Source organism: Pleurotus ostreatus (assembly GCF_014466165.1).
Source record: "Pleurotus ostreatus strain PC9 chromosome Unknown scaffold_2, whole genome shotgun sequence".
Classification (NCBI taxonomy): domain Eukaryota; kingdom Fungi; phylum Basidiomycota; class Agaricomycetes; order Agaricales; family Pleurotaceae; genus Pleurotus; species Pleurotus ostreatus.
The window spans coordinates 249219-262234 of NW_023503157.1; the positions used below are offsets into that span (position 1 = coordinate 249219).

The window sequence follows — 13016 nt, forward strand, 5'->3', positions numbered from 1 at the left end:
GTCCCGAGCGCTTATGCTGGGGAGTTGAAAATTTACCAAGTCCACGAGCGCTTATCTGAGAGGTAACAAGTCCCAAGGTGCCGTTCTATGTTTCTGCCGTTGTTCTGTGCAATTGACTGGGTGTTTGGAGTCCAGTGATGACTCAGGGATATATTGTCGAAGTAACAGGTACATAAAATATTTTATAACATATTGCCGCTGCCTAACATATGTTTTATAACATATTGCCGCCTAACATATGGGTTCTTTGAAGCAAAACATTCTTTGAAGCAAAACATCCCTTCTCCCAAACCACCCCCATGATGTGGTGGATGATTGGGCACATTGACGAGGTGACGAGGTGAGCAAGCGGGCTTTTGCTTTCTCTGACATACAGATATGTTTCTCCGCATTGCGGGGTTCCAAGGAGAGGGATCGGGTACTTTTATCGGTTCTCGGTTCGATCGGGCAAAATAAAAGAAGCATTCACCAGATCTCACGGGAGATTCTTCGTTGCCCATTTCAAGACACACCTTTTATGGATGGCGGGGCGCAGAGCGCAAATTAATCCCAGCATTGCCCACCTGGCGCAAAGCCGACGCGCGCCAGTGCCAGCGGAGCGAAAGGTAAATTATGTAACAAGGACTGTGTGATATATAACGCGATGCATCAGGCAGTGCTCACTGTTAGTACAGGTGATGATACATAAAAGGTGCACTGTAAGAACAGTCTCTTTATGTATCCGTAGGACATCTACGCCTGGTACGTTGTCATTTTCTCTATGATGCCATCCTCTAGTATAACGGTGTCCGCTCAGGCGGACGGTATCCCAAATGACTCCTTTGTTACTCGATGCCTGCAAAATATAGATGAAAAGCAGGACATTGCGGCACAAGAGAGGGTCATTCGACAAGTAGGTGCTGGGATATTCATCGGTGAGTGCTCACACCTCATTACACGTACATCCACTTATTGATTATAAGGCGGCACGGATACAACCGTCTCGACACTTGACACGTTTATCCTCGCGATGGTCATGCATCCTGAGGTCCAAGCACGAGCACAGAAGGAGATCGACGCTGTGTTAGGAGGGAATAGGTTACCCCTGTATGAGGACGACGAGCGTTTACCGTATATCGCTGCCATCCTTCGGGAAGTATTGAGGTACGTTAGGTGCTTGCTTCCGATTCCAGCTAATCAACGCAAGGCTCCGTCATCTCGCTGTAGATGGCAACCCAGTACCCCTCTGGGTACGTTGACGTCCAGATACCATGTTGACCTTGTATCTAATAATGTCTGGATAGCCATTCCTCACTTCACTACCGCTGACGACGAGTACAGAGGGTACGCTATCCCGAAGGGTTCTATAGCCATGGGAAATGCATGGTACGCAAACAAGATCCCTCCTTCAGCTTTCCGCGGAAACTCATACAAACGCAGGGCAATGCTACACGACGAGCAGAAGTACCCCGACCCCTTCGCCTTCAAGCCCGAACGATGGCTCACCGAAGATGGCAAACTCAACCCCGACCTAAGGGAGCCGTCCGCTATTTTTGGCTTCGGTAGACGGTGTGTCCACTTCCCCACAATCTCCCCCTTCCAGCCCGTTGTTGATGTACCCTGATTTGCGTATAGTGCCTGCGTAGGTCGGCATCTGGCCTTCCCGATCATATGGATGGCCGCCACCTCCATCCTGTCTGTGCTAAATTTGAAGAAGGCACTGGATGCGGATGGGAAGCCCATTGAACCATCAACTGAGTATGTTTCTGCTATTGTTCGGTAAGCAGCACCCATGACTTATCAATGTGTTCGAAATCTTGAGTGTATCGATTTGGACAGCCACGCTCCACCTTTCAAATGCGTAATCGAACCGCGATCAGAGAAGGCCGAGAAACTTATTCGTGAACTAGTTGCTTAGCTAGCCGTTGGAGAGGCCGATTTGCTTGTAGAGCACTGTTTGCCTTCGTTCCGTGTATTTAGATAGGCGTGTACCACTAAGATGCACCACAGCCAGCCGACACAAGGGGACGATAACTATTTCTTATACTTTTTATGCATTGGATAGGAGACCGGAAGCATTGCACCGAGCGAACAGTAATTGATGTACAGACTGTATGTATGTATAGCAGCATAATGAAGATAGCGTACTGATTAAGGAAACCGCTGATACCTATAATCATGATTGTTAAAAGCGAATAATTTAATGGGTAAGTAACGTGAACAGTCCTTCCGAATCCTCCTCGAAACTGGCAGTAAGGCAGGCTAATCAGGTGCCACGAGCCACCATTTGTACTACAGCCTTCTTAAGTCGCGTGTTCAACTGTGCTTGTTTATTGGCCAGTTCTTCGTGACCCGTGCGCTTATGCAGCTCTGTAATTAATGCATACCTTGTGTAAGCTCCCACCTGACACGGAAAAGGGCAAAACAACGTACCAACGAACTTCTCTCCCACCCACAGCCTGAGCGGTGCATTGCCTACATCACTCGCATCCCCCTTACTCCCGTCGGCTTGGTCCCGGCGGCCATCACCCTCAGCCACAGTCTTCGACTTCGTGGATGTCGCGCCCAAACCAGCAGCCAGCTGATCACACGTAACAAGCATAGTGCGCGCGTGATCGGCAGATACATGAAAGTAATGTGCCGAGATTAACGCAAGGATGAGTGCCCGCAAATGATTGTCTTGTGCCCGAGTCGCTTTCGAAAGCGCTATTTTCAGATGTTGCCTAAGACGGATGATGAGCGACACGATTGATTGAGGGTGCAAAAAACTAACTTTGCTTTGATGATCTCCTTTGAAAGGCAGGCCTCGATGATTTGGCCGATGGCTTCTAACGTACCGCCCATTCCTCGCGATTCTGAGACGACTTGCTTTCCCAAGCGTTCCAGTTCAGTCCTCCATTTTGGGCGATCGCTGTCCGAGCCCTCCTTCTCCTTCCCTTTCGTGCTTCTGCCTTTCGTGGGAGAGGCAGGACCACTATCAATATCGTCATCGAGATCTTCATCTAGCCACATCTCAGCGACACTCATCCCGAGCAAAAGGGCTACTCGTCCAGCCAGAGCAGCAACACAGACGAAATCACTATCTGCACTCAGCACGCATGAGGCATCTACAGCTGGTTCGTGTTTCTTAGCCTTGGCCGAATCACTGGGGCGTTTGTTGTCCAGCATGGAGGAGGAACTATTTCCGCCGGCCAGATGATACGCCACCTGATAGCAACGTTCCGCTCGCTCAGCTTGCCCGAGTGAGTGGGCAAGATGTGCATGATGAAGGGTGATACGCGCTGCATATAACGGGAAGAGGTTGTGGTTGCGAGTATGGGCGATGAGTATGTCGAGGTTCTTTCGGACTGAGTTAATTACAAGCTTCGTCGATAAGAAGTCAATACGTACATATTCTGCGGCGTCGAATTCGCCCCTTAGGATTGAAACCTACAGCCAGAAGTCAGTCAAATGACCAAACCGTTGAATGTGGAAAGCCTCACGCCGATATACTCAGAAAGCAAGTCGGCTTTTATTTTTATCATCCGAGATTCGACCTGAATAAGATCATCTAGATTCGCGTAACACGGCACTATCACGATCACAGGACCGAGTTGCAGTTAATTTTGGACGTCGGGGTGAGAGTAAATGCATTCGCTCACGCTGTAGGTGTCTCGTGAACTCCCCTGATTTCATTTCTCTTTCCCACCGTGTGAGTCCTTCGACAGCAAAAACCTTGCGCTTTGGCTTGCGTCCGATAGGGTCGCGCTTGACGGTACTGCTGACCAGGAAACCCAGGGCGTAAATGACACGAGGATGCGTGGTCCGAATGTATAGCTTGGAGTACTGCGAGTCGAACGATATCTATACGGACTTATATGTCAGATGCTCAGTCTACGGTATCACAAGAAAAGACGCTAACACTTATAACGCCGTCCTCCGTCTCTTGATCCTTCTCTAGCATGGCCTTGTCCATCGTGGCGTGGAGGATGGCTAATCTGGTTTGACTAGCTTGAGCATCGCCGGAGTAGGTGTGATAAAGGACGCCGATAATGAGTGTGTGAACGACCAAAGCGATAATGAACGGATCTTCTGAATCGACAACCCCCGCAGCCGCAGCGCTAGACGAAGAGTGGCGTTTTGAAGCTTTTGGGGTAGCATCTGCATCCGTCTCCTTGGGTATACTCGCAGGTTCCGCAGAGATCTTCAATATTTGCTCGGCCTCCTTCAACGCATCGCCTACTTCGCTCCACATTCCGGCTGCGATCAAGACCCGGAGACGAAGTACATGCGTTAGCAAGACCACTCGCATGTGCCCGTCGAGGTTATCCTCGCCTGTCTTGCGACCAGCGTCGAGGTTGACGTTGGAGGAGGTCGATAGGGGTTCAGATGGACGCGGAGACTGGGAGTTCGTCGAAGCGAGTTCTGCGAGAGCCTGGATAGACGCAAGTGCAGCATGTGTGTCTTGCTTGCTGCTATTCGCGTCTGTGGTCTTGCTATGTATTAGGAAGTCGATATATGTCAGGTGCACGCCATATACAACATGGGGCGGCCAAGCTTCTCCCGTCGGTTCTGAAACAGTATTCAGGAGTTTCTTGACTTGATTGCGAGCAAACTTTGTATTGTGCTGCCAAGCCGCGAGAGTCGCGGACATTATGGTCAGGTGGGGCGCATAGAGCCGTAGGGAGGGGTGCGCATTGGCGATATGTAACTATGGTCGCAGATGTGAGTAGGCGAACAATCCCATCCATGCAGTGGGACTCACTCCTTTGGTGACTGCCTTCTCCACCTACCGCAGAAACTTGAGAAAGAGTGCATATAGTCACGAATCGCATATATGTTCTCACCTCAGCCTCGATCCCCTGGGCCCATCCTAGTTCTTTCACTGCGCTGAAACCTCCGCCAATAACTCGCATCCCAATTTCGACCAGTCCGGTCCATGCTCTACATTCTATATCTGCCGTTAAAGTGGGGAGCTGCAAACACTTTCTGAAGGCTATCAACGCGAGATAGAGCGATTGAGTATGTCGTGGGTGGTTCGGTGGGTGAATTATCAGGCGGGGCAAATTGACAAGCAGTATTTCAGGCGGTATGGGCTGCAACGTCGATATAGACCGTGCTGGCGATGTTGGGAGCGATGTAGGCACAGGCACTGTTTGGGAAGACGCGAGCTCGGTGAGTGGTGAGCTCGTGGGACTAGATGTGCGCTGGCGTTTTGAAGGTCTGGGGTTGTCTTCAGCGGCGTCGACGTCTTCTGCGCGCCGTCGCGGAGTCGTCAGCATCGTTGGGGATGGTGGACGCGGACAAGTTCGCGTGACTGTGACAGTCGCGTATGTGACCGTAAGTAGTGGTCACATGATAGAATATTTCTGACACTGTGTCCACTTCGTAGGTTTAAGTGCCCCCAGGATCCTCGGAGAACTTTCTGATCAAGTTCGAAAAAACCCAATGAATGCACATTCCCTATTTTCTTTCTCTTTGCTTCATTCGCCATGATACAATGCGAACTGAACTGCGACCAACTTCCTCCAGGTTTTCAACGGGGATCTATTGTGCAAGAACTATTGATAAAATATCTGCCGCAATTGAACCGTATGCTATCTCTACTTGATGCGGAAACGACATAGAGAACTTCGGTGCGGGGATCAGAAGCTGTCATCGAAGAGCTTGGGAGCTGCGATGTGGCCTTCACTCACTTGTTTGAGTCAGGAAAAGGTATGTCAAACGCCTCATACCCTCCACATCTAACATAAATCATTCCAACAGCCAGTGATACATGTGGCATCTCACACCCAAACCCAACACCCGCGGCCCAGAAGGATCCTGGCAATGGCGTCGACGAGTAGGGATCCCAATCCTGTAGCGCGGACAGTTGGAACCAAATGGTATTCATAGGTCCCCTCACATCCATCATTGGAGTGGCCTGAGGCAAAGCAGTGAAGCATCTATTTGGGTGCGTACGCCCTGAGACCTTGGCCGGCCACAAATGATGCGGTATTTGGCGTCGCATTTGCCAAGTTCGCTAAGAAGAAATGGGTGCGTATATATATATCCCCCAAAACTGAGACTACCCATCAAATACTATCATGAACTCCACACATCCAGACGCACTTGATCGTACCGCTGAAGAAAGGGCAAATTCGATCTTCAGCCACAGCCAGAACTGTGAGTCGTGGACGTTGCATTGATATGATCGCACGTTGATTCGTGTCCCCTGTGCTCTAGGGATACCATCGACTTTGCAGATTCATACTGCTGATGTTGAGGCAAGGATTGAAGAGCAGTATAGAGCTCTACTCGTCTTGTGTTTCTTGGCGGCTTGCCAAGGGATCAGCATGGGCGCTGAAGGAAGCACACACAAGGCAGATGCTCAGACAGACGAGAAGACGCTCGTACAGTCCCCGCGGAGCGTCGAGTCCGTGTCGTCTTTTTGGGCTTCAAGGGAGTGGCGAGGCGAAGATGTTGATGTCGAGAGCCAGCCTTGTCGCGTTCATACGCGGAAGGAATCAAGAGTAGACGCAGCTCCCGATAGCTCTCTAGCCAAAAGCTTCTCGATGGTTCTCCTTATCGTAAGTAATGCCATTCGTGCCCTTGAAGCCCTCTTGACCGATCCTATCTAGTCCACGTTTTGCGCCGGAATCCATGTAGCCTTCCTCTCCTTGATGGTCGACATCGGAGGAGACGGTTTCCAGAGTAGCTTCCGTAGCGGCCAGATATACGACACCGGCGGCACCCTGCTTGGTCTATTGTCGTTGGCTTTGGACCTCAGCCTAGCTGCGTTCTCAGGGGTCAACGCCGCCATCTCGTCGTCGAAGTTCGTGACGACGACCGGCATTCCCGGAAGAAGCAGGAGCCTGTTTTCACAACAAAAGCGTTTGACGGTATGTATTCTCCTTCAGCTTGTCGTCGCTGTTCTCTTCGATGCGAGTATGGTTTTATTTATTGCGCTGTACGACACGGTTATTGCCGTTGTAATTGGGTCAATTATTCTGCTCGGATTGATATTCATTACCTATGATTTGTTTTTACTTACAAGATGGAACACGGATAAACTATCTCAATGAAATGAACTCAATGCGTTGTGTCTGCGCTCCTGTCGTCTGCACCCCTCTCGAAAGCATGTGATACCAGGCGCCCGTTTTCATTCATGGTTCGTTACCTCTTCACTTTCAACCAATGCCGAAGTGTCCGGACTCCGAATGCATGAAATAGGTTCGTCAACTTTTCTGGTGCAAATGGAGAATTTTCCCTCGCTGTGCTCGCATTCTTGTCTTTAACTCGAAGTTGTGCATTCGCGAGGAACGTCCGCAGAGGATCCAATACCGCCATCCGTGCAAGGCACAGCCTTCCCAGAGAGTATTTAAAACGACGCTACCAATCGCATCCTTGAACGACAGCAATGTCTGCCCCACCACCGCATGCTGTACTCAACTCTCAGCGCCTGATCTTGTCCACCCCCCAATCCAAAATCCATTTCGCCCTCCTCGGAACGGCCCTTGTAGATGCACTCGGCGGTCCAGCAGAATTCCATCGTCGATTCACATTCCCATTCGTTGATGAGATGACAGAGAACGCTAACTTTGACGAGGATGGCGAGCCGCTGAAGAAGGGGGTCTGGACGGATGATACGAGCATGGTTCTATGTTTGGGGTGGTCGATCGCAACATTCAAATCTCGACATGGACTTGGCGGGGAGCCCGGTGATGGGTTTGATGAAGCCGACCAGTTGGATGCATATGTACAGTGGTGGAGAGACGGGGAGATGAGCGCCATCGGGAGGTGCTTCGACATTGGCAACACCATCGCGAACGCACTGCGAACGTGGACCGCGCTCACCGAGCCGCCACGCTCCAAGCTCAGCGGCGAATCCCTGAAGCCCTCTTCCGCAGACACCAGTAATAACCCTGATCGGCAATCGAAACAACAACGTGCATTGCAAAAGATCGCCAAAGATCTCTCGAAGCCAGCGTTCAGCGGCAACGGTTCGCTGATGCGCGTCATCCCCGTGGGGCTCGCGTACTACCGCTATGTCGTAGGGAAACAGGGTGCATTCGACGAAAGTGGCGACAAGATTGTTCGGGCTCTCGCAAGGAGGAGTAGCACCACCACCCACCCTAACGAGCTATGTCAAGAAGCTTGCGAAGTTTGGACAGGTGCAATTGTCAGGATTTTGCACCGTTGCGAGGCCGCTGCAGTAGATTCAGCGCCACAATTCTCAAAACTAGATCTATTGCAATACTTTTCGACCTTTCCATATACCCAAAAGGTCCTACGAGACGCCCTTTTTTTTTTTTTTTTTTTTTTTTGGTCTCTGTTTAACGTCCATCGGAGGTGCTCCATGCGGACGGCTCTGTACTGCCTGTATCTAGTTCTACCTGTATGTACTTATAAGTAAATAAAGGGCCCCATGCCCACCTTGACCCCTAGCTCGTCTTGCACGACAGACGGACGGTCCTAGACCTCGTCCCCCTGCCGCCCAGCGACAGAAACCGCCGTTTTTCGGACGCTAGTGTGTTTATGGGTAGCCATATGGTGTGGGTTGGACGACTTCTTGGCCTGTGGCCTCTCTTGTTAGGTGCTCGTCCCGAGGGAGAGCGAGTCCGTGGCTATCTGTCAAGGTAAGAAAAGTAAAGTCTTGAGGGAGTCTTGAGGAGTTGCTGCCAGAAAACCTTCACCTACCCCGCCAGATTGCGGCCCGCGCGCGAGCAAATCGCGGTCGTGGCCTTCATCTGTGCCGCGCCGCCCCTTCCCGCCCTTTCTTCTTCTGCTGTTCCTTCTTCTTCCCCTTCCGCTCCTTCTGCCTTTCCCTCTTTTCCTTCAGTACGGCCGCCCTTCTAGGCGCGACTAGGTCTCCTTCCAGACTGCCAAAGGGGTTGTCAAAGCGCCTGGTGCGTCGGACGTAGGCGATGGTGGCCTCCGTCCCTCCTGCTGTGGATAGCAGCACTTTCAGCGGTAGGTCGAAATTCTTGCACTCTGTCTGCATCGTTGCCCGCTCCACGTCGTACGCTGGGCACTCGAGTAGGTAGTGTCGGACTGTTTCCTCCTTGTCGTTACAGTGGGGGCAGAACGGTGAATCGGCTTTCTTAATTCGGTGAAGGTGCTGGTTGAGAGGAACATGTCCGGTACGAAGTTGTGTGATGACGCTAGTGCGATTCTTCTTCCAGTCCCCGACCATGCCCAAATACTTCCCAACCTTCAGTGTCGGGTCGATCCTGTCTAGCTTTGGCTTTCGAACAGACTTGCGCCACGCTGCCTCCCAGCGGAGCGGGATGCGCATGCGCGCTACACGTCGTACAGCTGCTCTGCTGGAGGGTAGTCTTGGGTGGTCAGTGAGTAGGGAGGGGAGGTGCTCAGCTGGGTGCGCCACTCCTGTGGCTGCTTCTTTTGCCAGCACGTCTGCCCGCTCGTTGCCCACGACATCATCATGCGCTGAGATCCAATGCAGGCTAATGTTGAGGGGAGTCGCGGCCTCCGCTGCCCTTTCTTTGGCGAGCTTTAACGTATCTTCGACCCGCTCCAGGATGTATTGTCCTGTGCCTCTCTTGCCCGATTCCAGCCGTTGGATTACGGACTGATTGTCCATATAGATCTCAACCTCTCCCTCACTGCGGGCATTGCCCGAAAACATTGACGGTGATACTGTGATGACACGCGGATATTATTCAAGTTTTAAACACCGTACTTCTGACAGCAATATTTAATAGTAAATTCTGAATTTCAACCAAAATAAAATCATCATATCCCATGCACTGAAATTGTAAATAACATCATCATATCATTCAAGGGAGATATAGTGATTAAATGAAGCTGACAATAAAAAATTCCTCTGAGAGGATACCCTGGAATTATCTTAGATGAAAATCAGACCTACCTTGAGTGATTAAAATCAAAATATCCCCAAGCTTTTGTCTGGGAGGATATGTTGGTGATATTCAGCATATCCTCCCAGGTATCTCTTCCATTTAATCACACCTATTAATGAGCTCATACTCTGAGTATCAATCAATGTATATTCAAAATATCACCGGCCGTTTTCGATCGATCGATCGGTATGTATTCATTCCAAGTTGTAAGTGATACACGCGCAAGAAGGGATTCGATATATGTATGGAATACGAGGATTTAGTGACCGAATCTGAGGGGGAAGTAGTGCCCGCGCAGCTCTACGGGACCGCGTGTGCCGTCGTATGATGCGAATTCGGGGTCGTTACCGTCGACGGTTATTGTAGCTCGCAATAATCCATTGCGATATACGTATACGGTCGCCGATAGTTCGAGTCCAGGAGATTTCGACGCGCCTCTGTACTCACAGTCCTCAGTTGCTGAAACGTTAGGATAACAGCGATCTTACGTGATACAGAGCGCGTCTCCATTCTTGATGCAATCGCCAAAGGGCAGAATCGCGGCGTTGTAGACGTCCATCGCGAGTTTGTGAGTAACGTCGGGGGTATAGTATGTTTGGTTAATCGACATGATTCTGTGAGCGAGCGAGAGTCAGAAGAGAAAAGCCGTATGAAAGGCAGGGCGTACCTTTGAGCGTTGTTGGTGACGGTGAGAAGGAGGGAGGTTTGATGGCTGAAAGCAATTATTTGTACCTTCTCATCGTTTGTCGTACATACTAGCCATCGCAAATACAAATGATCCACAGAACAATATTGAATCCAGTGGTCGGGACAATATATACTTAATGTAGTGTACGCTTAAGCCTATGGATCTGCTGAGCGTCGTCACAAGTTCAATAAACGTGATTTTCTGTTCGTATCGCGACGTTGAAGTCCAGCCTCGTTTGCCTTCGTCGAGCGAGATTGGCCACCGCCCCAGCTCTCCCTGTGTTGCTCGTTTTCGACCCGTTTGACCTCAAACGTTCCTTCCGTCTCACTCCCTCCCTCTTCGTATGCGTACTGACTTCCCCTCGTGAATCGTAGATGATGACGGCTGCTTTCGTGTCCTCAAGTCCTCGGTGCAATATGGTCTTCTTCGTGCGTTTCCCCTCTCCTCGTGGGCGTTCATGTTCTTCGGCATTCGTGGTTTCCATTGTCCCCTTCCTCGTTCGCATTCCATACCCTTTTCATCCATCAGCGTCCGTATTCGCGTCTCCCCCTGCCCCGGTGGTAACGTTCTCCCTTCATCTACGCACCCGCCCGTCCAAGCTCATGCCCATCCCCCTCTAACCTCCCAGCCTCCTTGTTCGAGTTCTAACATACGCGCACCGGCGTCTGGTGTCGTGGGATGTGGGATTTATGGAGTGCTGGACTGCGTACGCCCATTCCTGCGCTGTAGGAAGTTTTCCCCTTCCTCCTCGCACTCCGCGATCGCGATCGCGGACAAGGATGACGACGCCTACGAAAATACCGTGCATTTCGACCGTTTGATCCTTTTCGTCCCATTGAGTACGCCCATTTTGACGCTTCGTCTCGTAATCCCGACCAGCGCTAGCCCACCCCATTCCACAGCTGCCAGCACGGCGCACGTGCGCTCGTCTGCGCTGTTTTCTGGTCGTTTCCCCGCCGGCTGTCTTTTGGTTCTCTTGTTCGAGGTTCTTCTGCGCTTGCGGTGTTCCAGAGGTTTCCCAGAGTTTATAGGCCTGGCTTTTGTTGATTTTTCATTCATTGGTGGGAGCTCCGGCGTGCAGACTCCATTTTGGTTCAATGCTGCAGGGGATACGGAGATTTTATGGGGCGCCCGAAGGTTCGCGCCGCGTAGTTGCCAGGGATGTAATAGACGACGGCAGGGGTTGGGTTGGGTAAAGGCCGGGCCTGGTTGTGAGACGCGGGCGTCGTGTTAGATGGCGTTGGGGGGACCGAGAAAGTTGGGAGCATTAGAGTTGGGAGTCGAAGGTGGATGGCGGGAGGCGGGCTTGGGGGTGATCGAGAAAGGCCAAGCGGCTGACTTGATGAGATAGAGAGAAAAAGCAAAGCGAGGAGTGACGCTGGGCGACATGGACAGGTAGCTGGGGAGTTATGAAAGGGACGTCGGCCGGCTTAATTGTGGATGTAGGTGCCCCTTTTGGACGAATGCCGACGCCCGGCCGGATGGATTCCTTACGCGGCTCGCCCATTTTGGTAGTGAGTTGGTGTCCGATGACAAATCCCGACGCTCGCGCGCCTCTCCCATTTAATCCCTGTCCGACGCCCGTGGCATGATGCGCATCAGCGCTATTTGCCATTTTCCTCTTCATTATACTTATCATAGCTTCGTCGTCCCCTTAGAAACGCCGCCTGAGATATTGAGACATCGTCGGGTTGAAGCTACCCCCCGTATAATTATATATGTGCGATGTCCTAGCTAGCTACCGCTGAGCAACGGTATGGTGAGTGGCTGACGAAAGGGTCGTCGAGACCTGCTGCGGCCGCTCTTACCCCCGTCGCAGAAGGCGATGCGAATGAAGCTGTACCTTATCGACTGGAGCACGATCGATGATCCCATCCGTGGAAGCTGAACATAGTTGTGCAATTTCTATAGCTACTTGACTTGCCATCTTTGGCAAGACTTTAGAGAACCAGCCACTCCCGAACTCGGCATCTGTAATCTCCAACCCGCCTACAAAATTTTGTAGGCGGGTTGGAGATTACGATAGCTGCGTGAAAGACAGACCTTGTGTTGGAAGAGTAAATTGGGGTCACGATAGGGCACACAATAGATGTCAGTGAGTATATATGTGACGAATGAGCACACGATGAAAGGAATACTCACAAATAATTAGAGGCCCACAAAGCTCGAAGAGATTCGAGACAGCTGACAAGCCTGCGGCGTGAGTGTTAGATGGCCAGGGGTGAGAGGACGAGTGAACTAATCACCAGTGGCTCCACTTAAGGCAACGCAATCGCAACGGCAGCACCAAATCACGAAGCTGCAGTATATATCGATGATCATGGTGCGGCCGGGGTTGATCCTCGATTATTAGGTGCATGCGTCTTGACTCCCAATGATCACCCAAGGCAGTATAGCGTTGAACACTGTACTTCTCGAGAGCAGAGCATACGGATACGAAGGTGAACGTTCACAGCTGAGCGCCGTTAACTTTGGCGAGAACACAGTCACCTGACAGTCAAAATCGG

The 13016-nt window shown here is 51.2% G+C and overlaps 4 protein-coding genes across 4 annotated transcripts; 3 read left to right on the top strand and 1 right to left on the bottom strand.

Annotated features, from left to right (window-relative positions):
- Nucleotides 1-763: 763 nt before the first annotated feature.
- On the top strand, nt 764-1897 carry PC9H_002866 (uncharacterized protein; the record flags this gene model as incomplete). Its single annotated transcript, XM_036772466.1, has 7 exons — nt 764-914; nt 963-1143; nt 1207-1229; nt 1284-1365; nt 1420-1548; nt 1615-1758; nt 1819-1897. The coding sequence occupies 7 exons, from the start codon at nt 764-766 to the stop codon at nt 1895-1897; spliced, it is 789 nt and encodes a 262-aa protein (XP_036633939.1).
- A 348-nt stretch (nt 1898-2245) lies between these two features.
- On the bottom strand, nt 2246-5240 carry PC9H_002867 (uncharacterized protein; the record flags this gene model as incomplete). The annotated part of the gene is made up of 9 exons (XM_036772467.1): nt 2246-2349; nt 2413-2702; nt 2753-3318; nt 3370-3408; nt 3462-3550; nt 3621-3822; nt 3881-4669; nt 4724-4747; nt 4806-5240. 9 exons carry the CDS (start codon nt 5238-5240, stop codon nt 2246-2248), a joined length of 2538 nt encoding a protein of 845 aa, XP_036633940.1.
- An 804-nt stretch (nt 5241-6044) lies between these two features.
- PC9H_002868 (uncharacterized protein) lies at nt 6045-7022 on the top strand (the record flags this gene model as incomplete). The annotated part of the gene is given in 4 exon segments (XM_036772468.1): nt 6045-6123; nt 6286-6527; nt 6579-6839; nt 6858-7022. The coding sequence occupies 4 exon segments, from the start codon at nt 6045-6047 to the stop codon at nt 7020-7022; spliced, it is 747 nt and encodes a 248-aa protein (XP_036633941.1).
- Nucleotides 7023-7357: 335 nt separating this feature from the next.
- Nucleotides 7358-8156, top strand: PC9H_002869 (uncharacterized protein; the record flags this gene model as incomplete). The annotated part of the gene is made up of 2 exons (XM_036772469.1): nt 7358-8032; nt 8091-8156. 2 exons carry the CDS (start codon nt 7358-7360, stop codon nt 8154-8156), a joined length of 741 nt encoding a protein of 246 aa, XP_036633942.1.
- Nucleotides 8157-13016: the final 4860 nt, after the last annotated feature.